Here is a 27,042-nt window from a genome sequence, read left to right on the forward strand (position 1 = left end):
TACAATGAGAACGTATTTATTTTGGGCACCAACAGCATCTAACTGGAACACAAGGGTGAAATCTTAGAACACTCAAGCAATTAGAAACAATACAGGATAATTAATACTTGAGTTTTTCATCCTTGCATGTTCTCTTGAGGCTTCGCAGTGAAATCTTCACGTTGCTTTCCTCTGCACTGTTTGTATTAGTGCAGAGTGCAGAAAGTAGTCTTTCATGTGTGCTGATCTCACCTCTGTAGGATCACCATCCATTCAAATGCTGTGTGGCCTGGAACATCAGCTATTACAGTGTTAGGTTAGGCCCTTTTAAATAAGTAGCCCATTGCTTAGGATATTTCAAGTAGTAGTTAACTTACATAGGTGTCACCTGAATGTCCAAGAAATAAAATTAAATTAAAAAAAAAGTCAATTTTATTGCGATTTGTGTGATTAGAGAACAAGCTGGCTTCCAACTGCTGGTCTTCTGCTGCCATCCTGTGGCGAAGTGAACTCACTTCATGCAGCACTGCTCAGCCACTGCCTGCTCTCCCAGCACTTCAGCAATGCCCACCAAAAATAAGCTTATGGGCTTCCCACGCTCTCTTGCAAGAGATGCTGTAACCTGCTGCCCCAGCTTCATGCTTTGCTGCTACCAGTCTTGGTTTGATTTCTGCTTGATGAACCTTAATGATAGATAGTATAGAAGCAGGAAACAGAAAATATTGCCACCAACGATGATGTAGGTTATGTAGAGAGGCTCTGAATCCAGACCCAGAGCCTTGGTTACCTGTAACCCAGAGAACAGAAAATTAAGAACTGACAACGCTTTTTTTCTGATGGATTAATTATTGAGATTTTTATTAGAGAGTGACTTACAAGTCTTCCTGGAATTTTAATTGTAACATTCCCAAAAGTCATATCATATATGGAATCAGTGAACTGAATTTGCATCATGCCTTGGAAATTCCATCTGAGAAAAGATACCTTAGAAACCCAATATGGAACTGGAAAAAAAAATGGCAGGAAAAATGTGTATAAATAAGCAGAACTGCAGTCTTGCTGCCATGCATAACTTCTTGACAACCAGAAGCCATAAATGTATGAGAGTTTATTATTGGACAAAATATTTTGTGGAGATGTAAATTAGGAGAAAGCTAATATCTATATCCATCAAATTCCTGCTGTCTGCTAAGCCTCACTGGAGTTCAATCTTCATTTACTGAATATAATTCACCCAAGAGATCAGGTAACACTCCAGATTTTCAATAATGCGTTTTTGGACCAAACTTATCATTATCTCGGTTCCAGATGGAGAAACTAATATAAAATGAACTCCACTCTCACTCTAAAGGTGGTATTTTCCTGCATGAGACTCAGCCACACAGTAACCAATTGCTGATGCAAACCACCAGTGTTACAGTTCGGAGGAATATTGAGAGATTTGTTTTACCTGTCCAGAGCTGTTCCAGGCTTATCACAAAACCACCACTCAGGTAGAATGAAGTGAAAAGGACATTGCCAAAGAAAGCTGAGAGCTGTAACGTTGGCAGCAGCGCTGACACCCAAAGTGCCATTGCACGGGCACTGTATACAGCCAGCCACACCAAGAAGAAGTTCAGCAAAAAATGTTCTGCTTCAGGAAACAGATTTGTCAGCCAGTAGATGGGAACCCCATAAATTATAACAAAAGCGCAGTGCTCAGGAAGCTCTCCCAAAATCTGTTCAGGAAGGGGGGGGGGGGGGGGGGAAGAGAGAGAGAGAGAAAAATAAGTCACACAACAATCACAAAATGTTGAGATGTGCCTTAATGTATTTATGAACTGTTTAGAAAACTTCAGGCCCCCTTAGAATGCAACTGCTATTTTTTCCATCGTTGTGACAATTCCTGTAACTAATCGTTACATCACTAGGCCTTTTGTTACAGATTAGATATCTTGTTTTGTTACAGTTTTTGCTGTTTCTAAGAACTGAGGAGACTTTCCCTAAGAACTAGTGTGCCTGCAAGCAGGAGTCCTGCTACTGACTATTGTGAGTGTGTGTTTTGTCCAAGCTTGGTTGAAGATAGCGTGACATCAAATCTAAAGTAGGTTATTGATCCCTTCTTTGTCCTAGAGGTAGTCTAGCTGGCATCTACTTAATTTGCTGTAAAAAAAAAAAAAAAAAAAAAAAAAAAAAGTATGTATGCATATGTTTTGAAGTTTCTCAAATATCTGAAGATATATTAAATATGTGTATCTTTACATATATATATTTATTATAAATGTATACATATGTATATATACATTTATATACATTTATATATATAATTATATATGTGTATATAAAAAATTACATATACAAATTAAATACGTGTAGAAATACACAGCTCTACATATATATATATCCCTGGACTATATATATATATGTAGATACATGTGTATATAAATCTATATACATGTATTGCTATGATTATTTTTTCCAAAGAGAGTTGGTACCATCCTCTAATACCAGCGTTGTAACAAATTACAACTACTCCTCTATGAATAATGTGCAATTTTTGTGACACAATGCAAAGAATATTTTTCTCTGGCAACCACTAATAAGCATTTAAAATCTTGAGCAGAAATGGAAACCTAAATTACAGATGCCATGGCAGGCAGAACTCATCTCACAGTGGCAACATCACAAAGAAGGGTTTCTTCTAAACCCTAATTCAAAAGAGAATGTAATTTTTCTGAAGTCTTAATATATTTCCAGAAAATCTGGCTCGTTATGCATTTAATACATTTGTTTCTTGCTGATCAGTACAGATCCAAACAACTATTGGAAATCTAACAGCATGTTGCCATTTCTGTTTTGCTACTGGTACAATTTAATATGAACGCTCTGTTTTACAGATCAAAATGTAATCAAACTTTCAAAGATGCTCTAGTTAATGAAATAAGAAGTTATATAAAACTGACAAACCACTAAATTTGACTTCCATAGTTCCCAAATTATGGCTGTAGAACCTCAGAAACCTCAGCCATGAGACATGGCAACAGACCTAAAGTAGCGTGAGGTTTAATCTATTAGCACCAAGGAAGCAAAAATGGTAGCCTTCGGTGCCAGACACAGAAGAAAAAAAGTCTAAAGTGAGCATGATTATTTGTACAAGGCTATGTGTTGTCACTGCTTATTTTCTATTCCATCTGCATGCATTTCCTGGCGATGCAGCCACTTACCTTAGCAAAGAAGTATGGGGTCACAGAATACATTCCATTTTCCAAGTCGTGATAAAGCATTGCTCTTTCGGAATGACCTACAGGGTAGAAACAAACAGACTGGTTTCACCTTAGGGTTGCATTTAGTAAATGTAATTTGTCATTGATTAAAGAACTTTGTGAATTTGATTTATAACGTTTACAATAAAGCTCACACTTACATTTGGCAATAACATCCAAAATCACTGTGAATGGAATTAGTGCACCTAACATGTACAGCAGTGCTGATGTGTCACGAATGGAGAGTCTGCTTTCATGTCCATAGTACAAAAATCCAATTAATAATGACATGACAAGGGCCTCAAATCCATGGACTAGTAATGTTGGAAGATCTCTGAAGTCGTTGGAGACTTGACGACTAGGAAAACAGCAACATTAATCATAAGGTATTAATGCCAGTTACATTCAGATATATTGCTCCAAATGCTCTGCTAACATCAGTTTGTTGAACTCTCTAACTCTGAGTAGGAATTTGTCTATCTGCTTCCAAACATTATTTGACTTAATTAAAAAATAAATAAACTTAATTAAAGCTATTGAGCACCTGTAGTGTAGTTTTCTGGTCTGAAATGCTGAAAACTTGAAGGAATTCAGTGAGGAGGAAGATGTGGTTTTGGAGATTCAGAAGCAATTATTTCAGTAAGAGAAGTGTCTTATTTAAGGGCCTATAATAGCAGCTGATACTAGCAGTGATGTTCTGTTTGTATTAAGCAAGTTGGCTATATTTCTTTTGAGTACAGAAGCATGAATCTCAACTATCAATGTCCATCCATCATTGCTGTAATCACTGAAGCCTCCTTGGCTTCAAATCTGAGGCAGAAGCATGAGGATAGCAATGCCTGAGCCTACCACAAGGCTGCCTAGGCTTGCTAAGTGTTGAGTCACCTTGATTTGGCATGGAGATCAGAATGGAGGTACCCAAAACTGGGATGCACATTCCTGAGCCTGGAGGCTCCTGCTGCTGCCAAAACATGCTGCAATGTGATCTGGAGATTATTTTTGTTTGGAAGGACTCCTGGGGCAGAAAAAAGGAATGCATATAGGACTGCTGCCCTACTCAGAGGATTGGGGTGATGTAGTATAGCAACACCTCTGCTCCATAGCTTGCTATCGCTGGCCAAGCACTTTCAGCATGTTCTCACTTCACATTTTGTACTTCTTAATGCTTTAAAATACAGATGGACACAATATATAATTGTTTTAGTTGGCAATAAGTTTACCTTAATAATACAGTGAACTGTTTCAAGACTCCTGGTAACTGATCACTTGAATGGTATGGCATGTTGATAACCTCTTCTGGTTTTAAATGAGAGCTGATCAAAAGAAATTAAAAGGAAATGAAACTAGCTGAGGTTGTAGCTGTTATTCCACATTTGTTGTATGGCTCTGTTTTAATTACCTTTGCTTGCTGGTAGTGGTCACAACACTGTCACTTTCACTTGCTTTCCATAAGAAATCATCAAAATCTTTGATTTTTTCTTGGAACAAGCTGGCAAGAGTATTTGCTCTTTTTAGGCTTTCCATCTCCTTTTCTCTAGTGTGTTTATCAATACTGGTCAGGTCAACTGCAAGATATTATTTGAGACGATACTGTATGCTACAGATGCGATAAATATATGATGTGTTTAGAGTCAGAAATTTCATCATGAACACACTGACCTGTGTGCATAAATTAAGATACAATGGTTAAAACTTTGTTAGTCACTTCAGGTGGATACTGAGAAAGAGTGAGAATATTAAGCAAGGAGGACATAGTAGCAGCAATGGTAGTTCATTTAGCTTTTTAAAAAAATGTTGTTATTCAACAGAATATTTTTCAAAATCTAAACCAACAGTAGTATTTTCCAGTGCTAACTTTCAGTGCAGAGTGACAATACCTGATATTTTACAGATGCTCTCTGGGTGAATCTGCATATTTGTTAACTACTATCGTTGAGCTGATCTTCTCCGAACCACACTTTAGCAGAAGTGCATCAGGAAAATGATTTGCAATCTACCTTATTTAACTTCTCCCTTCTGATGTGTATTTCTGTATGTTTCTGTATTTCTGTATTTCTTTCAGGTACTCCTCCTTGCCGTGGCATCTTCTGCCATTGTGTTCTATTTCTACCTTCCATCTGCCTGTATTCTCCACCCTTCCTATTAGTTGTGGCTCTGTGCATTGCACTCAATGATCTTCCACCTTCTTTTCTCATCCCTCCCTGCCTCCAAATTGGCAGGGAGTTTGTCTCCCAAGGACTTTGTTTTCGTATGGGAGTGGCTGCAGGACTTCCTTAAGGTTGTGCAGGACTGTCTGAACCACATTGGTGACAAAGGTCTTTTTTTTCAGGACTTGATATTAAGATTAATTTCTGTCTTATCTGTGCATAGCTGATAAGAACTGGCTGCCACATAGGCACGTCAAAGAGGTTACTCTGATGCATGGCGGTCATTGTCCTTGCTAACTTGAATGCAAAGACCTGAGGGCAATAATGAAAGCAGCCAAGGCAGCCTCTGTGGTTGTGGTCTACTGCCATTAGACCAACAAGGTGAGATTCCCTTTGAATGATGCAGGAAAAAAAAGAAAAGAAGAATGTTATGGATTTGGGACTGTGTAGTTAAATTTCTTTGAGGAGAGGAATCAAAAAGTACTGTTCTATGTTTGGTTTTTTTCCTCCCTTCCAATATGCTTTGTTGAACAGCACTCCTCTTTTCCATTTACTGTTCCAGGTGCATATTATTCCTCCCCCTGAGAAACTAGCTTTGCATGTGTTTCTTGAATCAAATTCAGAGAACCATCTACAGTAGGAAATTGATCAGCTCATCCAAGTCTTTCTCAGCGAGGGTAGAAGTTTCAACAAGCTGAAACCTGGGAATAAGTGTACTAAGCTTGTGAAAGAGTTGCTACATCTGGCATGGTTAGGAGGAGGATTTTTTAAAATTGATTTTTTCTACTTATTTTTTGTTCCATTTCCTGTACTGACAAATATAGATTGTATAAAAAACCTGACCTTACTACAGTGTTGATTTGAGTCAGTGATAAGGCATGTCTGAAGCAGGTCAATAAAAGTCAATGTTTGCTGATACACCCACAAAAGCAAATGACTTCTAAAAACCTTTTTTTATGACAGTGCTTGATACTAACCATAGAAATCTGCAGGATTGCTGTACCTTGGGCAGGGGTAGCCTAGTTCTGTGAAGTACTGGACCATGTCTCTAGCTGTTCCAGAATAGACAGTGACTCCAGAAGTCATCAGAAGAACTAAATCAAACAGCTGGAAAATATCTGACCGAGGCTGATGAAGTGAAAGAAGAACTAATCTGTTTCCTCTGGCCAGTCTGGATAATGTTATCACAAGGTTATGTGCTGTAAAACTGTCCAGTCCAGATGTGGGTTCATCAAGTATCAGTATTCCTGCCAAAGAGAGTGAGTTTAGCTGATTTGGAAAATATGTTCTAAGTGAAAAGTTATTAGCACATGAAATCTCACAGATATATTCCTTTTTAAAAATTCTAAAGTGTATTCCATACTAGAATCATGTAATATTCAGTCATGACAACTTTTTTTTCCCTCTGTTCTTTTGAATATAATAGCTAAGAGTAACTTTTAAATGTTGTCTTGCTCCTATTGGAAATAATGTTTTTTATCTCCATTGGGATGAAGATTTAAGTTCTTCATTAAACTTACATTCTTTTCTGCATTTCTTGTACTTTGTACAAAAATCAAGTATGTGAATATGCAATAGTAATAGTTTTATATTCTAACTGCTGAAAAATTTAGATCTTACATTTATTACATTATCTGTGTAAATTCTCAGATTATTACTTTACATTGCTTCTCCTCACAACCTGTGGTCTATTTCATACCTGTTCACATCCACAAATGAAGGCTAATGCATATACTTAAATTTTTTGTTGTTGCTGTTGTTTTGCAAATGATTGCTAAAAACTTGCAAGGATTTTATTGCTTTGCAATGTTTACGTTGTTAAGGAACGTAATGGCAATGTCTGTATAAAGACATTTTCTGTGATGAGGGAGATGATTTATGCTTGAAATGTAAAAAAGTCTTTACTTGAACTAATCTTTTTTTACTTTTTTTACTTGAGTGCCAGCACATATATTCTTAAATCTCTTTAAAAAAATAAATAAATAAAAAATAAGGCTTCTGCTTTCATGGTAATAGCAGAAGTTTAACTCCATATAAACTAGAACTTTTCAGATCCATTTCCAAGTATTTCCCAGTGGAGGTAGAAGAGATGAAAAAAAATGTCAGGCAACAAGAGGCTCAGCCAAGATCATTAGTGCTGTTGTGTTGTTGTTATATACAAGGGCAAGTCGGGAATTCACTCCTGCAAGATCACTTGCAGATTTGGCCTCATCTTTTGCTTCTACTGAAGAGGATGGGCATTTTCTATTGGCATAAGCCAGCCATGTCAGAGTTGCACAAGAGCGCAATGTCTTCCTGTGCTGCCAAGAGAAGGACCTTCACTGTTAATATTGTACTTGTGAATAGGTCAGGTTGAAAGAAAGAAAAGCAATCCAAGGTTTATAAGAGATAACCAAGCCTCCAAAGTAAATTGTGGCATACAGTCAGGAAAAGACAAACCTCATGCAGATTTGCACAAGCTGGAGCACTGCTGTGAGGGTGACTTCTGGCAATATTCACTAGTTTGGTTGATGGTGAGTGGAGGCTTCCAGAGGGGATTCTGCCTGGCTCTGTCACTGCTGCTCCATTGGCAAAGCTGGCAGAAGGGCTGCTAAACATCCCTCCAGGACTCCTCCCTGCAAACTTATGTATGACTTTCCCCTGCATTCTCTTGTGTTCTCTAACTACTTCCCCCAGGGGTTTGTGGTGAGCACAAGGAAGTTGTCTGGGTTTTGCTCACCTGGGTTCCAGAGCAGCTGTACACCGATGCTCACCCTCCTCCTCTCGCCTCCTGAAATGCCACGGAGGTACTCATTCCCTACCCTCGTGTTTGCACACTGCCGCAACCGTAGCTCTGCTATTACATCTTCCACCTGGGGGAATAAAAATGAAACTGTGTACAGAAAAAGCTGAAAATAGTTAAAATTCATCCGGATATTATGGTGCTGTCTGATCAAGAGCCACTCGAAAACATATCTTGGTTTTAGAAATATCATTAAAAATTGCTCAGCAATAAGCAACTTATCTCTTCTTTCAGCCTCCCTGATGCTTTCTCTAGATCATTATTTTTTGTGCACTTTGGGACAATTGCTGGTTTCTATCTTGAAAATAAGAAAAAGGTTTATAACTCATAATTTAAATTTTAAAATTTTAAAATTTTAAAACTTTAAAAATACCAGAATGGCTGTTCTGTCTCCAAATACACTGAATCTATTGGATAACTTCTGTCAGATGTGTTTTTGATAACTCTGTTTTTTCCCGACAGCTCAATTACCCTTTTTTGCCTTTGTGAGTCCGAAAAACGTTCCGGAAGGCGCAGCTTGGCAATGAACAACAGCGTTTCTCTGACAGTCAGGTGGGGGAGCAATCGATCATCCTGCCTCACGTGTGCAATGCATTTCTTGACAAGCTGGGGAGTGCTGGGTTTGTTGTTGATCATGATTTGACCAGACTTGATTTTGCCTCCATGATCCCGGCAGGTTATCACATCAAGCAAGGATGTCTTTCCGCCAGCTAGAACAATCAAAATTGGAAAATAAGTGCATTTCTAGAACGTTAATTTGAAAACTGATTTATTTATATACAGAAGTTTTCATTCCCTAACTTCTTTTCCTGAACCCTCACTCTTGCTTTTCTAAAGCAGCAAATACAGAATGGTCTTGAAAGAGAATACCGACACAGGACTGCAAGCTCATGCTCAGAAGATCTGTCCCCTCCAGAACAGAGGACATGACTTCAATCTTTGTCATGTCTCAGGAGAATTGGATGGATGGGCTTTGAGGACAGCTCTTTGAATGTGAGAAGCAAGATCTCTCCTTGTCCCCCCAGTCACCTTTCTTTTACCCTTTGGAGAGATAGCAGAAAGGTGGAATCCTGGCCTGGTTGCAGGGCTGTCACCTAAACACTCTGCATGATCTTAGTTATTGAAAGGAGCTGTGGATTCAGAAATGGCAGCTGTAACATCTGAAAGACTAAGGCATCGAATGATTATACTGACAATAAAAATCTTAATCACGATCAAATAGAAATTACTATTATTTGAATAAAACAAAAAGTCATTTAAACAATTAAGAAAAGCTGGCTTATGTTCAGAGATAAGAAAATGAAAACAATGTAATCAAAATATTATTTGGAATTAAATAGCAAATGACTTTTTCCCTTATGCTGTATGATACTTGAGGTAAACACAGAGCTCTCTCATTATGATTAGATGTCATTTATTTCCAGATTTCCTGTTAAAAGATTAACTCCACACTTGTTTTCTAATGTGTACACTTTAAAAAGGAAATCCATCCATCTGTGAAGTATGTATTGCTCAATTTAAGAGTGACATATTGATTGCCATTGACATTGTGAAACTCATCAGCAGTTTAACCCATTTTACTAAGGCATTTGAAAAAATAGATGATAAACAGCTTTTAAAAATAGTTTGACTAGTCTGCTAAAAAGGGTATGTGTTCAGTGCATGTTACCTTTTAACAGTGGTGTATCTATATCGCAGTATGTTATTTCATCATAAGCTTTTTTCATCTATTATGGGGAATCTCTAACGTACAACTTCATTTTCATTACAGGTATGTGCTCAGAAAAATTCCACATGACCATGGGGGAAAAAAAAACCAGAGACCTGTTTTTAAGACACTGTAAGTCAAACAGAAGAGGAATTATCTTCTTAAGTTTTACATTAATTGATCTGAAGGTGGTAGTTTATCCTCTAAGGGTTGTTTGCATGTGAAGGGAATTGCTATTTGTGGCTATGCTCTACCAGTTGCCACTGATCTCTGTAGGATCTGGCTTCATATCTGCTATGTTACTGGGTGAGGTCTGCAATCTACATTTGTTTTTTTTTTTCATGAGAGCCGTGAAGCTGCTTCACGTGCAACAGAGGTGAGAGTGCAAACCACAGTGGCAGCAGGGAACAAAGAGCAAATATACAAGTCATAGGAAAAATTGGTTTTGAAAACAAATTCATAGTACGTGTTTCTCCAGTATGATTCTTTGTTTTCTCACACTTAACTTTTTAATGATGTATTTAAGTGATACATTTCTATTAGTTGTTTCTCAGCTAGATTTTGCCATTCAAAGGACTGACGAGTGTTGTTTTCAATTGTCTATGTTTTATCCAGGGGTTGATCAAATCATGAAACATGGTTGCTCTTACCAGTGCTTCCTATAATAGCTAGCATCTGACCACTGTGAACCTTTAAATTCAAGTTCTGGATTATTGTCACGTGAGAATCAGGACCTGAGTTCCAGGGCAATAGCAATTGCATCTGCGTGAGTTTCTCATACCACGGAATCTGGGATGCCAGGTTAACCTAACAAAGAATAAAAGCAAACAATAAACTACTTCACGGTAAGTGCTTTCAAATCCATTACAAAGCAGAGAATTAGTTAAAATAATATTCCTAATATTCAGAAATACAGAAAAAAATTCTCTTTGAGGCGTGTATGTTTTTCATCCTTTGCTCCTTATTTCTGTTAATCACCAAAATTATCTGTCCTGTAGTGTATTGCTATTGCACATTATTAATTTTTAATACAATTTAAAATTACTCAAAACTGGAAATTATGAAGCCTACTTCAGATGCCCCATGGCACAGAGAGAGGTGACAAATTTCACTAGTTTTCTGAAATCCTCCTTATATTTGTTATCCATGTCATCCTGCCACATCTCCTGCATACACATTCTTGCCAGCAAAGGCTCCTGCTATTTCTGGCTGGATGGAAAATCGCTCTGCTTCCATCCTCCAAGGAGTAATTTAGCTTAAGACAGAGAAAATGGCCTATAAACTGACCTCTTCTCCTGTGCCATCCTCTAGCTTTACTAGATATGTTTACAGTGGAGCATGTAGCCAATGCTACAACCAAGAGCATGATCCTTCTTAAAGAACTTCTGTATATTTCACTGTGCAACATTTACATGAACTTGAACTTTATTCTACTTCTAAAATAGCTTGCAAAATGAAAGAAGAACTGCTGGATATGTTCCCTGCTCAAGGGAATTGCATAAAGTAGAGTGTTTACCTGGTAGTTGAGTTCTTTGACCTCAAGAACATTTGATTTTCCGCTGTATGTGAAATACAGGCTGTTATCTTCTTCAGAACAAAAAATACTGTCCTGGGCCTTGATGTGGAGAAAGCACTAGCTTAGTTACAACAGTTAATTGCAATACCTAAAGAACTATTAAAATTTGATTACAGAGAAAACACAAATAGAGAAATAGAAATGGAAATATGTGCAATGGGATATACCAGTTTTGTTAAGTTTCCATAGTACAAAAGTGCAAAGGGTTGAAATGTTACCTGTTAGCCAGCATGAAATGCAGTTTGTTCTAAAGATATGTCAGAGGGCCAGGTATGCTGTACTGTGCTCATCTTTCAGTTGAAATGAGTCTATTTCTGAAGTGGAGCCTAAATCCTATGCCACCATAAGGAGATGAATCTAATCTATTCTATTTTTATTACTATAGAAGAAATGGATGACTGTTGGAGTGTTAATGTCTACTGGATCAAAATGGTATGTATTGAAATTGGTACTTTATGGCAGCTAAAAATTACACTACGAGCATGCTCGTTATTTAATTCATCCATACTGTACCATAGTAACCTGAATCAGTTAATTCACCACTGCACACATACAGAAGATAATTTGCTGATGTCTATGCTTATAAAGAGCAAATGGTAGCTGCAAACAGTGAATGCTCAGTAAGAAAATGTTAATCATAATCAGACAGGGTATTAATTTAACCAACCAAAATATCCAGATACCCACCATCTCTGCTGAAGAAATGTCTTGTAAAATAATGGGGCAATGGCACGTTATCCTAAGTCAGCATTCAGAGATCATCCTAACCCCTGTGTCTTTTGTTATAACAGGGGCTAAGGCTCTTCCAGGGATTTATACTTTGAGTTCTCATTTCACCCAAGTCATGTAACTTTCAGCTTCAGCTGAGGGCTGCTGGAAGAGCTCCATTCCCCTGTTTCCTATCTAGGTATGCACTGGAAAGCAGCATGATACTAAATTGTCTGAAAAGCAACACTAAGACCTTGCCAGCTCTCTCTGCAGTCCTTGGAGGAAGCCTGGGCACTGGGCATTGCTTCCCAGCAGCCCGCAGCCAGCCCTCTCACAGCTCTCACTCACCGATGAGCTCGTGCGTGTGTCCTGGTTCCAGCTGGCACCTTCCAGAGAGATGTTCTCGGGGGCTTTCTTCATCTTGGCCGCACAGGACCTTGCTCCCTGTGCTGCTTTGGTGATGGGCTCCTGCAGAGTCGTGGGGAACCTTCTCTCCTTGCTTCTGAGCTTTCCAAGCGCCTTCAGAGCAGTGCCCTGGTGTCTCTGCAGCAGGTGTGACCTTGTGGACTGGGAAATACTCCCCTCCTCCCAGACACTGACAACTAGGGGTAAAGGTACATCAGATAGGCAATTAGCTGAAGCTGCTATCAGTTGCTCTCTGAAAAAGAAAGTGCAGAGAGACAGTCTGTTTTCTTGTAGGCACTTCCCAGGGTGGCGGGTGCTGGGGGCAGTGAGTTGCTCCATTCTAGGAGGAGCGAGAGCTGCCCCCATCCCAGCTGAGGCATGGTGGCAGTGGCGGGCATCTGGCTGGCGGCGTGAGGGCAGCAGCCCGTGGGGCTCTGGTGCCGGAGGATGTCGGGCAGAGGGTCTCCTGCTCTGGAGAGGAGTGGCAGCAGTGGGCAGGCAGGCGAGACAGAGGCCGCGGCACAGCCCCCCAACTGCATCAGTGTGCGGGGCGTCTCCTACAGTGTCAGGTAGGACAAGGGATCCTGGAGCCGAGGTGAGCCCCTCCCTGCTGAGAGCTTCCCCGACCCCGGGAAAGGAGGGGAGAGGGCTGGGACAGGTGGGCTGTGGGCTTGGCCTTGGGCTGGTGAAGAATGAGAGCTGTGGCAGGGCTGCCCGCCTCGTGGTGGGGCATGTAGTGGAGATTTCTGAAGTTCTGTGTGTGTGTGTCATGCAAAACTTTTTACTTCATCAATGTTTCTTCCTTTCTGATATTTGTTTTCCAAGAGAGAGTGTTGGCCCCTGGTGGAAAGTTCCTTTACACCATACAAAATGGACTCGGCAAATACTTAAAGATGTTTCATTTCATGTAGAGAGTGGCCAGATTATGGGGATTTTAGGAAACTCTGGTAAGTTGTTCCTCTATGTTCAAAGAAATAAAATCAGAGTTATTACGGGTGACTTCCACAGTAGTCTGAACATGACTGAGGTCTGTGCTTTAAATAATGAAATTGCAGCTGTGTTAACCCCTGCTTTGTGAAAACGTGACACTTGGTTTCCAGAGTTCTATCTTCTGCCATCTAACTAGCAATTACAACTTCAATAAAAGATAAGGTTACCTCCAAATGCAAATGTTTCACGATAAAGTGTGAATGTGGGAAATAAATGCTAATCACACTTATTCTAGTTTCCCAATTGCTTTCCTATTACTGTCATGTTAAGACTTTGTTTAATGCTTTCTTATTTTCACATGTCTCCATCCAAGTGATGTCGTTGCTCTTGAGATTGAATGTCTTGTAAATTTCATCTCATCATGTGGTTGATTTGTTTTGTTTGAAAGGATCTGGGAAAACAACACTCCTGGATGCAATATCAGGAAGACTGAAAGATAAGGACAATTTTTTTGGTGAAGTGTATGTGAATGGGCATCACTTGAAGAAGGAACATTTTAGAGATTGCTTCTCTTATGTGCCACAGGTTAATCTCCACATTTGTTTGTGTGTACTGTGATTCCTCTTCTGTTAAAAAAAATACAAACAAACAAACAAACAAACAAACAAAAAAGGTATTTGCTACTGTAAGGGTACAGTGTATTCCCACCACAGTTTCACTAGTAATTTTGATACAAAGCAGTCAATAAATTGCATGAATGAATTGAGAGACTGTGAGTAAAAGCAGTATCTTAATTACTACTGGACTAACTGCTGCTTGTTCTTCACCTTTTTCTTAGAATGATGCTTTGCTAAGCTTCCTCACCATAGAAGAGTCTCTGACCTACACAGCTTTACTTGCTCTTCAGAAGTGCTCCAACAACTTCATCAAGAAGAAGGTCTGTGTATTATCATCTTCTGCTAGGAATGCAGACATGACATCATGAAATGCTTTTACTGGCAGCACTTTTCATCCATGGCTGTGGTTTATATTTATGCAGTTTCATAATCCTTATTCTGCAGCTGGAGAGATACCCTTCTGCTGAGCAATGAGCAGGATAGACTCCCTAATGCTCACCACCTCTGCAGGGAGCTTGTGCCTATTTCCCAGCAAATATCTTGGAACAAAACTTTAGCTCAAAGCTGCAGCAATTACTGCTGCAGTAGATGTTATTGGCATGGAGTTCAGCTCCCATTGGCCAACTGGGAAACCCAGCTCACTGTAATGCTTAAGGCTGTGTATGCTGGCCAGTCTCTCGAACAGCAGAGCTGACACTAACACTACTCTGGCTTCTTGGGGAGCTCTCTCACTATCCAGAGCAGCCCTGAAATGCACCATTCTACTGAGCTGCTTGCAAGCTGCCTTTTTGATAAAATATGCATGTTTCTCATCTACTGTAGGGTGCTTTTTGTCCTCAGCTCAGAAGTTCCTAATCAAAGGTTCTTGACCTCTGTCTTCTTTTTTCACCCATTTTCCACTCAGTATTTTGTACTTCTCCAGAATTGATTTGCCTTTCTGCTTCCTTATTTTGGAAGCCATACTAGCACGTTATTCTTAACGTCTAGCCTCTGACCTCATCTCTTAATGTCATGCAAAGCTAAAATTCTACTCATTTTAGAATATGTAGAAATGAAAAAATATTTGTAAAAGTAATTAGAATACTGCATTAAAAATAATGTAATAAAAATCAGGTCCAAATCCTTCCAATTACAATGGGTGCAAGCAACACTCTGGGAAAGTCTTAAAATTATGCCATTTTTTTTTTTCCCTTTAGTTTTTGTTTTTCTGAGTATCTGAGTTGGTATCTGAGTTGAACACTGGTCTTTCTAATTTGGAATTATTTTTCAGGTCGATGCTGTTATGGCTGAGCTGAGTCTTAGCCACATTGCCAACAAAATAATTGGAAGCCAAATATATATAGGAATTTCTGGAGGTGAGAGGCGTCGTGTCTCAATTGCAGCTCAGCTATTACAAGATCCCAGTAAGTACCACAAAGAGGATTTTGAACATAAAGTAGAGCAGTGCTACTTTGTGCTTCTGCCATGGATTTCCTTAGCCCACTTTAAAATACAAATACATTTTTTAATCTGTAATTCATTAAAAGCTAGCCTAGTAATGATGGAGATGGATAAGCCATAATTCAGGTTTGTCATTAACCTATTATTGGTCTTGGAAAGGAATGAAATCTAAAATCTTAAGGACTGAACATGCATCTAGACTCTTTTACCTCTTTCTGGGCTTGCCCTTCCCACATGTGCAATGTTAGTTGTGACATATTTATTTGCGGCTTATGGAACCAATTAGAGCCCTACGTATCCAAGCACTGAGTCTTGCAGTGGAGCAGCTGACATTGGGCCATCTATGTGTGTACTCGATGGGGTCAAAAAGGCAGTCTGCACATGAACTTTGCTCACTTGGAAAAGAAAGAAACAAAAGAGAGTCAATTGTTCAGGAGTATAACAGCTCTCATGTGGTTTTTTCCTTGATAAGAAGCCAGATGTTGATACACACCATGCTTCCATGTGTCTTTATTTTAGTGTAAAGAAAAAAAGTCTAGTGAATGAAAATCGAGGCTGAGTAACAGAGAATTAAGCTCATAATGTAATTCTGTAATTCTGTGTGGATAAACCTAAAGAGAAAAATCTTCTTTCCTGTATTTAAAACCTAGGATTGAACTGCCTTTTCTGTGCTATATATCACCTACGTGAAACTAAATGATTTGACTGTAATTTTTACCCTTCCATATGCAATAAAGCTGTGAAGAAAATGCAATTTAAAAACTGCTTTCATTTATAGAATTATACATCCCGTATTCTCATGAAACTCTCGATTGGTTCATAATTAATTTCATTATTTGTATATTTAATTCAGATCATAAGTTCTAGCTAAATATTTCAGCCATATTCACATTTGTATACATTTTGAATTTTACCACAATTCTTCTCAGAAGGAGGTGTACATTAGACCTATTTTGCTAATTTATGGATTTCACTGGAACTTAGAAAAAAATCATCATGTTCTTATTTGTTGTGTAATAATTCTGTATGTTCTTATTCCCAGTAGCTGAACCTGAGCCATTGAAGCTAAATAAAGATGAAACACTAAGCCTCAGTAATGAATGTGCGTGCTCTGTGTTACACACAGGACTTCGCGTGTACAGCTTCAAATGCAGAAGTTATAACATTTGCTCTCAATTTACCTGAGTTTTAATGTTATTTCTTACCATTAAACAGAGGTCATGCTGCTTGATGAACCAACGACAGGGCTGGATTGCCTGACTGCAAACCAGATCGTCTCACTGCTTGTGGAACTTGCACACAATGACAGGATTGTGATTATCACCATTCATCAGCCTCGCTCAGAACTCTTTAGGGTAAAGGATATCTACTCAGCATTTGATTTTTTTAGCATCCTTTTTAGTATTTAAGTTCTTTTGAGAATAAAAGGGCAATATCAAGTATAGTTGTGTTAAAATTCTCTCTAACATTACCCCCGTGTAAACATAGGCTTGTGTTTAACTTTACAGATCTGGCCTTCTGCCACTTGCAGTGCGTATTAGGATACACACTGCTCTGGGCCACTAAATCTGACACAGTGTGCATAACCTTTGTGTTATGCTGCTATCCAAATCAAAACACTGGGAGAAGCCATTTAAATTCCCCATGTGTGCTGGCACTGTGAAAACTAGAATTTTATTTATTGTTACAAATGCTTGCAAATCAGGATGAAGCCATGATTTGGAATACAAGTGGAAAAAAAGCTTTTATTTCATGTTTTCTAGCTTCACATAGTTTGTGTGGCATGGTCTTCCTTCCCAAGACTGTTTTGAATTTGCACCACTCCATGAACGCAAGGCACTTCTCTGGCTGAATAAATTTAGTGTGAGTGATCACAAAGCAATTGCGAGTGATGGTGCTCTTCTGGACTGGAATTGGTCCTGATGCTTGTTGAGCACAGCTATTGGGAGCCCTGTGCTATCTAATATATACCCAAAGAGCAGTGCTCTTAAAGTCCTTAGTGCTTCAGGATAGTTTTCCCAATAGTATGGGAATTCTGCAGACTGAGAGCATTAAGCACCAAAGGAGGCGAGTCAGTAAGTGAAGGTACATTAGAAGTGAAGTCAGAAGTCCTCAGATTTTATTTCTGTTCTTGGATTAGCTCTGTACACTGCTGGCTCCAATAACACTGAGAAGCCCTAAGTTTTAAGAGCTTACAAATGTGTCATCTTGCATAACCATAGAGAGGAGTGATAGAAAGGACAAACTTCCTTTGACAGAAATATACTAAGGAAGTTTGAATGTGTCAAATCTGTTTTTCCCCTCAAAGCATTTTTATTACCAAGACAGTAGCTGTACTCAAGAATTAATGTGCTTCTTCCCAGTATGTATTGCTACAATCTTAATTTGCCCCCACAGTTATTTGACAAAATAGCCATCATGAGCTTTGGAGAAATGGTTTTCTGCGGGAACCCTATGGAAATGATCACATTTTTTAGCAACTGTGGCTATTCATGTCCTGAACAGTCAAATCCTTTTGATTTCTATGGTAAGTTTATCTAAGTTGTTCAGGTAAAGTGAACAGGTTGTTTTTTTTTTCCCCAAGATAAAGATTTTTCCATAGATAGGAATGTGTTTGAATTTTTCTCTGACTCCACAGTTGTACTCAGCTCAGAGACGAAAAGAGGACATCCACATGTGCATGGATAACATGAAACAACAAAAGTTTGCAGTAGGAATGAAACACAGCAGAAAGGAATAAGCTAGCAATGAAAAATAAATTTTTGTATTTATTAAATTTATTAAACCTCTGGGTTCCTGATGGCATGTCTCTATGCCTATCCATTGAACATAAGGTTATTAATTTGATCCCGAAACTGTGGAAAGTATTCATGGATGTTTTTGATGCCAAAAAAAGTGAACAAAGTCATTGCCTGCTGGGTAGGATAAAAAAACTAGATGACCAGGGAGCAAATGCTGAGATTTCAGAAAGTATTGGGAGTTTCTAATACCAGGGTGAACTACTTAAGTAGAATGAACAGATTCTTCTGGAGATGATGACAACAGGCTGTTTGCAAAAGCTGAGTTCTGTTCTACTAATTCAGGATCGAAGAAGTATCTGGAGCAGATTTTTAAAATGAGGCTTGGATCCACTGCAGGGCATCTGTGTACCTGACCTCTGTGGAAAAAACGAGTATGTCTGTGTGTACATTTGTGTATCTTTTAAAATCTGGTGTGCAGGCTGATTTCTGACAATAATAGCTGAACGTTAACCAGGGAATGTGACCAATCAAAAAGCTGTGTTCAGAAAAACGGCACATTCAGAGAAGGCAGTGTTTTTCTATTGTCTAAATGGCATCCTAAATTGAGAGAGAAGAGAGGATGGTTGTTGACATGAAGCTGGAATGGGATGAAGCTGAAAATACTGGTGTGACAGTGAGGATAATTTTGTCTTCATGAATTTGAATAGTCTTCAAATGCATAGATGATTTGAGATTTAGACCCACCTTTAAAACAGCCTGGTAAAGAAAGTACTGCATTCTTCAAATGTCAACCTTTGAATGTGACAAGAAAAGGAAAAAATATAGTTTAGAGCTAAGAATCATCAGAATATTTAGTCTTCAGAAAATTGGTAGTTTATATTTTTTGTGTGGTTTAATGATGTGAATGAAGGCACAGATTCTGATATCATTTACACCAGCAGCAGAGGAAAATAAGATCTTATGTATTGAGCATGGGTTCTACTGTTGAAACGTTGCATGCTTTGTATTTAATTAAAAAAAAACAAGAAAGTACAAAAACATGATAGGCATTAGCTCTTTGGTATCGTGGCTTGTCTATTTCATCTTTTTTTTTTTGGAAACTGCCTGGTTGTCATTTGTTTCCTTTGTGTCTTAGAGCAAGTCACGTTCAGCTGGTTTTATAAAGTGTGGCCCATTTTTGAGTGTTCATGTTTAGAATGAAGTCTTCAGTTCACTGTTAAGGGCAGTTTGCTAAATTCCAGTTTTCAGAACACTAGCAAATATTCATAAGGATTCCAGTTTTGAGGACAAACTGAGACTGCTGGGCAAGGGCTGCAGATACTCTTTTCTCCTGTAAATTTGTCTTTTGAAAATGAACATAGCATTTTAAAACTGCCATGTAAGGATGATACAAACCTTAAGAGCAGATCACCTTTCATCCTCAGCTGGGAATCCGTCTTGTTTCAGTAGCAGTAGCACTTCACAGGTGTACAGGAAGAAGGGTGAAGGTCTGACTGTGGAACACTTAAGTCCTTGCATTTCCACATGAGCCTTGAGGGTCCTACAGAGGCCACAAAACAGAGAGATTTATTGTGGTTGCACAGTCATTCATTCATTCTGCTTGAAATAGAAAGGAAGTAGTAAAGGAAACTTCATTCATTTCCGTCAACCTTTTATTTGCAGCTTTTAGGATAGAGGCGTGGAAAGGTTTGTTGCAAGGGAGGAACAGATAGAATCATTATAGAGTCATAGAATGGCCTGGGTTGAAAAGGAATCAAAGATCATCTAGTTTCATCTCCCCTACCATGGGCTTGCAACCATTAGATTAGGCTGCCAGAGCCACATCTGGTCTTGTCTTGAATGCCTCCGGGGATGGGGCATCCACAACCTCTCTGGGCAAAGATTACATATGTGATGCACATATGCTAAATATTTTGTAAATTTACAGTGGATCTGACTTCTGTGGACACTCGAAGCAAGGAACGTGAACTTGAAACCTATAGCAGGGTTCAGGTGATTATATCAGCTTACAAAAACTCGGAGATCTTTAGGAAAGTACTGGAAGCCATTGAGAGAACAAGGTTTATGAAAGACCTTCCACCCATACCATTCAAAAACAAAGACTCACCTGGTACCCTTCCCAAATTATGGTTTCTATTAAGGTAAGACTTTTTTTTAAAGAAAATCATTTTTCTTTGTTCTCCTTATTTACTAATCTCTCAGGCTTTTTTCTGTTTGACTCAACAGACTTTTTTGTTATTTTAGTCTATCACTTCACCTGTCTGTCTTTTATTTTTTGGAGGAATATTTTGTGTGTAAGATTTGTTCAAAGCTAAATGTCGTATGAGCACATGGTCAGTCATAACTAAGAGGTATATTGCTATTTTTTTGTTTCATTAACAGGAGGATAACAAGAAATTTCTCTAAAGATAAGATGGGCATAATTATGCGTCTCCTCCAGAATCTTCTGTTTGGCTTGTTTGTAGCATTTTTCCTTCTTAGACTAACGCCTGAGCTGGAAAAAGGAGCAGTACAGAACCGCGTGGGTTTCCTCTACCAGTGCGTGAGTGCTCCCCCCTACACAGGGATGCTCAATGCTGCTGCCCTTTGTGAGTTTCTGTCCTCTACTATTGCAACAGCAGGTATTGCTGCCACTATTTTGTAACTAGGAGCAAGTAGTTTGTGAAGATCGTCATTTAAAGAATTCCTACAGTTTTAGGTAATTCAAGAGTTGATAGGGAAGCATGAAATTCAAAAGTGAAGCAACAGCAAGCTTCACAATACAGAAGAGTAGTACGTCCAAGAAACTCCATGTTCACTGCGCTTAGTGAAGGAGCATGCCCCTAATCATAGCACTATTTGAGTTGAAAGGGACTCTTAAACGTCATCTAGACCAACTGTTTATTGCAGGAGAGTTGGACTAGATGACCTGCAGCTCGATCAAGTTGCTCAAAGTCCCTCTAACCTGACCTTGTATGACTCCAAGGACAGGGCAATCCCCACCACTTGTTTTCACAGCTGACCTGGGTATGGGTACATTATTTTGAAAGCCTGTGCGTAGCATTAAAGGACAAAGTCTAGGTGTAAAATTTACAACCTTAAGTAAGATCAAACACAAAGACAAAGAAAGGGTGGAAGTACAAAACTGTCTTGAGGGCAAGGAAGGATAATTAGGTTTAAGACTATTATGTGATGATTATGTTTCTATTAAAGGGTTTTCCACTTACAGCTACCATCAATTAGTCACACAAAGACCAACAGTAGTTTGCATTTACAACCCTAAAAACTGTTCCGCTCATGTCAGGAATGTACACTGCTGACATCACCTTGAGATCAGAGCACGTCAGTACGTTATCCAGTGGTGGCAGCTTTTCCAAGACTTTATTTGTATCTGCAGAAAGAAGAGTGCATGCTGCCTCCTCAGACCTGTTTTTACTCAATGTAGAAAATTCTGCAGGGACCAAGTTTTGCAGTCACAGTGGGAAGAGGGGAACGGGGTGGTTTAAACAGAACGTTTCTGATAAATGCACAAAGCTGTCTCAGTGCTTAATGTCAATTTTGTGACAACAGGTCTTGGTCTCTTTATTTAAATATTATTTATTTCTTATGTATTTAATCGTATTTAATCCAGTCCCACCTTTACGTGCTATCAGCGACCAAGAAAGCAAAGATGGCTTGTATCACAAGTGGCAAATGCTTTTAGCTTATATCATACATATCCTGCCCTTCAGTATTCTCAGCGTGGTAATTTTCAGCGTCTTTATGTACTGGTAAGTACTTGTACCATCAAATGGATTGTTGTTTTCTTTTGTATCTATTTCAGTTCCTTTGTCAGCAGTAAGCTTCCTTGCATGGCTTAGTGCTATTTTCTCTCAGTATGATCACAGAGAAAATTTAAGGAATGATTATGCAATTCTAACGCTTCTCTTTCAGGCAGCGTTAAGATTAGATGTACACTTGTAACAGGAGGTGTCAGATAGGATCAGGGAGTTGAGTGGCCCTTAGGAACTCACTAGTCTTGCTGAAGACCAGTTGAGTTGCTGAGGTATTTGCAGAAAGGCTTTGTATTTCATGTAGGTCAAACTTTGAATGCACATACACACGAAAGTAATAACAAGTGAGTATGTAAGGCTGGCAGAATTGGTTCTCGAGATAACTATTGTAAAAGATACAATGGATGCAGGAGCTGTTCTGCTGTAGCTTTGCAGCAGGATACCATTGTTAATTTGAAAACAGATTAAGTAAAATTGCATAAAATCCCATCGACTGTTGAATTAGAACTTCTGCACCAGGAGATAATCTGCCAGGGGCATCCTGCAATAGTTGTTTTCCTATCTGGAAAAAACATGTGAATACAGATCAGTGTTTTCTTTTTCCTCTTGCTCTGTAGGAGCTAACAAAGGGAGGTGCTCAGGCACATAGGCATTTACCACCTCCTTTTCATTTGGGCTCCCAATAACTGGTCTGCAAGGTTTCCGAGATGAAAAGACTAAAGCCCCAAGACAGAAATTTCCTATTTTCCAGGTTTGAGGACATGTGAGCATGATTTTGGTTTTGGTGTTTTTTCTGTTGTTGTTTTGTTTTGGTGGTTTTTTTTGTTTTTGTTTTTTGATAGGTTGGTGCTGATATGAATAAAATTTCCCTAGGTCCCCTTAACTGCCTGGGTGTGTATTTCTGCACACTGTTAGTGCTGCCTGCCACAGGCAGTACTGCCTTCAAAGTCTTGTTACTATTTCCCTTGAGCAAGTGCTGGGATGCACTCTGCTCACTCAACCACTTCCATTGCTGCATGCCAGTGAGCCAATTTCTGAGGATGGTGTGATTTGGAAAGTGTATTTTAGGGTCCCTGATGGAAGGTCTGTGGAGCTCCTGAGAGTCACAAGTTACTGTTTGTCCCAAGCTACTGTTTGTCACTCATATGACATAGATATCATACGATATAGATTTTTCTAGCTGGAGAATATTCTAGCAGTTTATATTTTCCTACCGTTCTATTGCTCTGATTTTCTCTTCTCTGTGTTGATTTTTTATTCTGTCCTTTTCGGTTTTCTTCTCTTTCTACACCTATCCCAAATTTGTGAGTCTCTATCTATACGGCTCTGTATTGGAGTGTTTCAGAGAAGGGGAAACTTTAATGCTAGGACCTTGGAGAGCTGCTCCGTCAGCTCTCATCTGTCATTAGAGATTGTTAAATACCTGCTGGCTTGCTGAATGTTTAGTGCATGAAGAGTCAATGTTCGTGTTTATAATAGACTCTCAGCATTACATGCTACAGGAAATCCTGTGAAGAAATTAACAGCTCTACTTTAAGGCCGTGGTTTGGGTGTGGTGGGTTGTAAAATATGACAGAGTCCTGTGACTCTTGATATTCATTTGAGCAATGAATATGAAGTGTCAAGTAGCTGCCTGCTAGCTAAGCAGAGCACATGGTATATACTGGTATGAGGCAATTTTGGAATGAAGTATAGTGGAAATGTAGTATGTCACAGTATAATTACAGGTTTTATCATCTGTCAAGTTTGCTAAACAATTGCTAGCTTTGTTCACTTTTCAGTCTTTAGGACAAATTGGAGGGGGACAGTTTTTCTTAAGCGAGGGAAAAGCAAGGAACAGTGTGTAGTGTATTAAAGAGTTTAAAAGTATGGAAGGTATTGCATTTGGATGAATTACACTTACAGGAGTGGTGAATTCAATGAGTCTTCTATTCAACTAGGATGAGTACAGCTGTTTTTACATTTACAAGTAAGTGCAGAAGTGCAAGATTCATCTGTTAATTGTCTGCATAAAGGTGTTCTTTAAATATATGACCTATAAATAACTCTTTACATAACCCTTTTTAATCTAGATGGAGCAAGCTCATACATCTGCAGTTATGTCATGAATTTAAGTTGATGCACTTTTTGTTAAGGCTCTGTCAAACATGCAAAAAGCTAAGGGATAAACCCTTAATGAGCAATGATTGCGGAAATGAATGACAACAAAAACGAATGGTACTTTCCAAGTCTCATCCCAAACCAAACTGTTTAAAAGTATCCCTTGTTTCATTTGTTGTTTTTTTTTTTTGTACAGGACTATAGGGTTGCATCCTGATCCTTTCAGATTTGGAATTTTCTTTGCGGTTGTCTTTGCGTCCCATGTAATTGGTGAACTACTCACCCTTGTGATGCTTGGGGTTATTCAAAACCCAAATATAGTCCAAAGTGGAGTGGTGCTGCTTAACTCAGCAGGTGTGGTAGTGGGAGCTGGACTCGTAAGGTAGGAAAACATTTTACTTCATGATGGTGTTGACGTTAAAATACTGCTAGATGAGTTTCAAGAAAAATCCGTATTGCTTCAGAGCAGTGATGCAGAGGAGAAAGGGAACAAAAGTACAGCCATTATCTTCAGAGAGGAAAAACTATCTAATCATGTTAGACTTTGTACTAAATACACACACACAAATAATAACTTTAGATATCTGCAAAGATATTAAAATGTTTATTTATTATTGCAAAATGGCATATGACTTGGAGATAAAATTGAGCAATTCAAATCTATTGGCTCAGTTGAATTCTTTTACTTATGCCAACATGATTGTATGAAATGCTGTCCTTATTAGCGAATTCTACCAAAAAAAAATCCTACCAGTTTTAATAATTGCTGGAAATTTCACACATTAGTTTTAGTTTTAGTTTTGGTTTTAGAAAAAAAAAGTCGTTCTCAACAATTTTATTAATCTTCTTCTCCAATTTCGTCATTCAACTTTTCAGGTTCCTTTTTTGATTTGTGTAAACTCAACTACATACAAATATTAAATCAATAAATAGCTTAATAAATGTGAAGGAACATTACAATGCACCAACAAGAAGTCAGGACTGAATGTTACAACGCTGTACCAATGTCAGAGAGAACTTTAGTTGCTGTCTCATTTAGCACTGAAATAAAACTTATGTTTGAAAAGTTGACATTTACAGCCAAGAATTCTTCCTGTAACTTTCCTACAACCAGAGAGATTGTTTCAATTTAGGGCAGAACTGGTTCTTGGAATGTAGCAAATGACAATTTAACTTCTCTGTTTCTTAAAAGGACCATAGAAGAAATGCCAATGCCTTTTCAAATACTCAGTTTTCTCACCTTTCAAAAATACAGCAGTGAGATTCTGGTAGTCAATGAATTTCATGGCCTAAACTTTACTTGTAGTAAGTATTCAGAAGTATTCCTTTCCTTCCTTGAACAACAAAATTGTCGTGATAACTTAAAGAAAACTTGTTGTTTAAAACATCCTGAATTTTCTGATTAGGAAAAAATGTACTGTAACTCTGTATCTGCAAGGTAGATAAATCGTCCAACTATTTTTTTCAACCATTCCTCATTCTTTCAGTTTTCCATCTTTTTCTTTACCTGTTCTTTTATTCTTCTATTATTTATGCACAAATAGAGTAGCGATAGGAAGAGATGGTACAGGATCGAATATCAGTGCAGGGAGCAGTGCACGTAACACCCAACCAGACATTTCCTCTAACTCTAGTGAGGCTTCAGTTCAAATATATTAGCATGGCAAATACTGAGCAGCTTTGGTCTGTCAGGCTGTGCTTCAGTGTTTGTGAGCAAGGTAAGTGAAAGACATTACAGTCAGGTTGGAAGGATTAGAAGGATGATGTGAATCTGTCAGCGGGGGGAAAGCTTTGAGCTATCCTTCAGCCATGAGATATTTTGGGCTTTGCGGGCAGGTGCTTGTGCCTCTCTCCAAGGCTACATATCCTTCATGCACTATTTGTCATCAATCTGTCCTGCCTCCCTTCATTAGAAAAGTGTAGGTGGCAACTGTTTGAATACAACCATAAAAACAACTGTTAGAAAACGACTCCATGACTTTGGTAGTAGTAATTAACAGCTGATGTTTAATGGGAATGACACATCTATCATACTGGCCAAAGTGTGGCCCCTCTAGACCCTTCATTTACTTGGTATGAACAAAACAGAAAGCTCTAGAGACATTTTCTTTGTTTCTTCGAATAATGTGGCCTAGATTAACTGCAGAAACACACGGTATCACTGTTCTTAACACCAAAAGGGTGGGAGCTGTAGATGTGGGCTTAATTCATCATTAAAATAACAAGCTAGATAAGTTAAATGTATGAACCTAGATAGCGAAGCCTGAGTTTTAATTTTACTGATTAACTTTCTGAAGGAATTATCTTTTTCTTTTGACAGATGGAGACAACGGTTCCACTACGATAAATGCTGCATGTCCATTCTCCCATGGCATTGAATTCATTGAACAAAACTTTCCTGGTGCATTATCCCGGTTCACAATGGATTTCCTACTGCTCTATGCTTTCCTACCTGTACTTACCATTATAGCAATCTTGAGCTTCAAAATAAGAGAGAAGATTATTAGCAGGCAGTGAAAAAAGGTAGCAGTACTAACAAAGCTTCAAAGCTTGATCTGCTGGATTTTATATAGAATTTAAGCAATCAAACACATAGAAACACATTCATCTTCCCTTGCTTGATTCTAAGTAGACACTTTCCGTCTTAAAAAACAATGTTCTAACAAGAGTGTGAATGACTTCCTGCTATTCCTGGTATTCCCACCCCTTTTTCCTCTCCCAAATCAGCCATTCCAATAGTATTACAAGTTTTAGAGGACTTCTAAAATTTGATTTAGTCTGCTGATGTGTTCATTCTTCAACAATGTATCTAACGATGCTCTAATGTTTTCCATAGTACTTTTTTTTTTTTTTTTTTTTAAGCTATTACCAATAAGCAGCTAGAATTGCTGAGTAAATCTAGAATTGTTTTGTTT

At 38.6% G+C, this 27,042-nt stretch overlaps 2 protein-coding genes across 2 annotated transcripts; one reads left to right on the forward strand and one right to left on the reverse strand.

Moving 5' to 3' along the window:
* ABCG8 (ATP binding cassette subfamily G member 8) lies at window positions 1-13,086 on the reverse strand. The gene is given in 14 exon segments (XM_052698219.1): window positions 1-766; window positions 856-983; window positions 1,430-1,697; window positions 3,183-3,259; window positions 3,383-3,579; window positions 4,442-4,534; window positions 4,621-4,786; window positions 6,346-6,615; window positions 8,088-8,220; window positions 8,622-8,860; window positions 10,509-10,665; window positions 11,375-11,473; window positions 12,491-12,897; window positions 12,900-13,086. Coding segments are annotated over 14 exon segments (2,559 nt in total). The 3' UTR covers window positions 1-628.
* ABCG5 (ATP binding cassette subfamily G member 5) lies at window positions 13,062-26,993 on the forward strand. Its single transcript, XM_052698233.1, has 13 exons — window positions 13,062-13,142; window positions 13,373-13,494; window positions 13,926-14,062; window positions 14,316-14,414; window positions 15,365-15,497; window positions 16,750-16,889; window positions 17,932-18,061; window positions 20,203-20,416; window positions 20,658-20,896; window positions 21,886-22,024; window positions 24,324-24,509; window positions 25,320-25,432; window positions 26,448-26,993. Exons 2-13 carry the CDS (start codon window positions 13,473-13,475, stop codon window positions 26,642-26,644), a joined length of 1,749 nt encoding a protein of 582 aa, XP_052554193.1. The 5' UTR covers window positions 13,062-13,142; window positions 13,373-13,472; the 3' UTR covers window positions 26,645-26,993.
* The last annotated feature ends 49 nt before the right edge of the window (window positions 26,994-27,042 follow it).

This window comes from Tympanuchus pallidicinctus, unplaced genomic scaffold (genome assembly GCF_026119805.1).
Source record: "Tympanuchus pallidicinctus isolate F22 unplaced genomic scaffold, pur_lepc_1.0 scaffold1, whole genome shotgun sequence".
Lineage (NCBI taxonomy): Eukaryota > Metazoa > Chordata > Aves > Galliformes > Phasianidae > Tympanuchus > Tympanuchus pallidicinctus.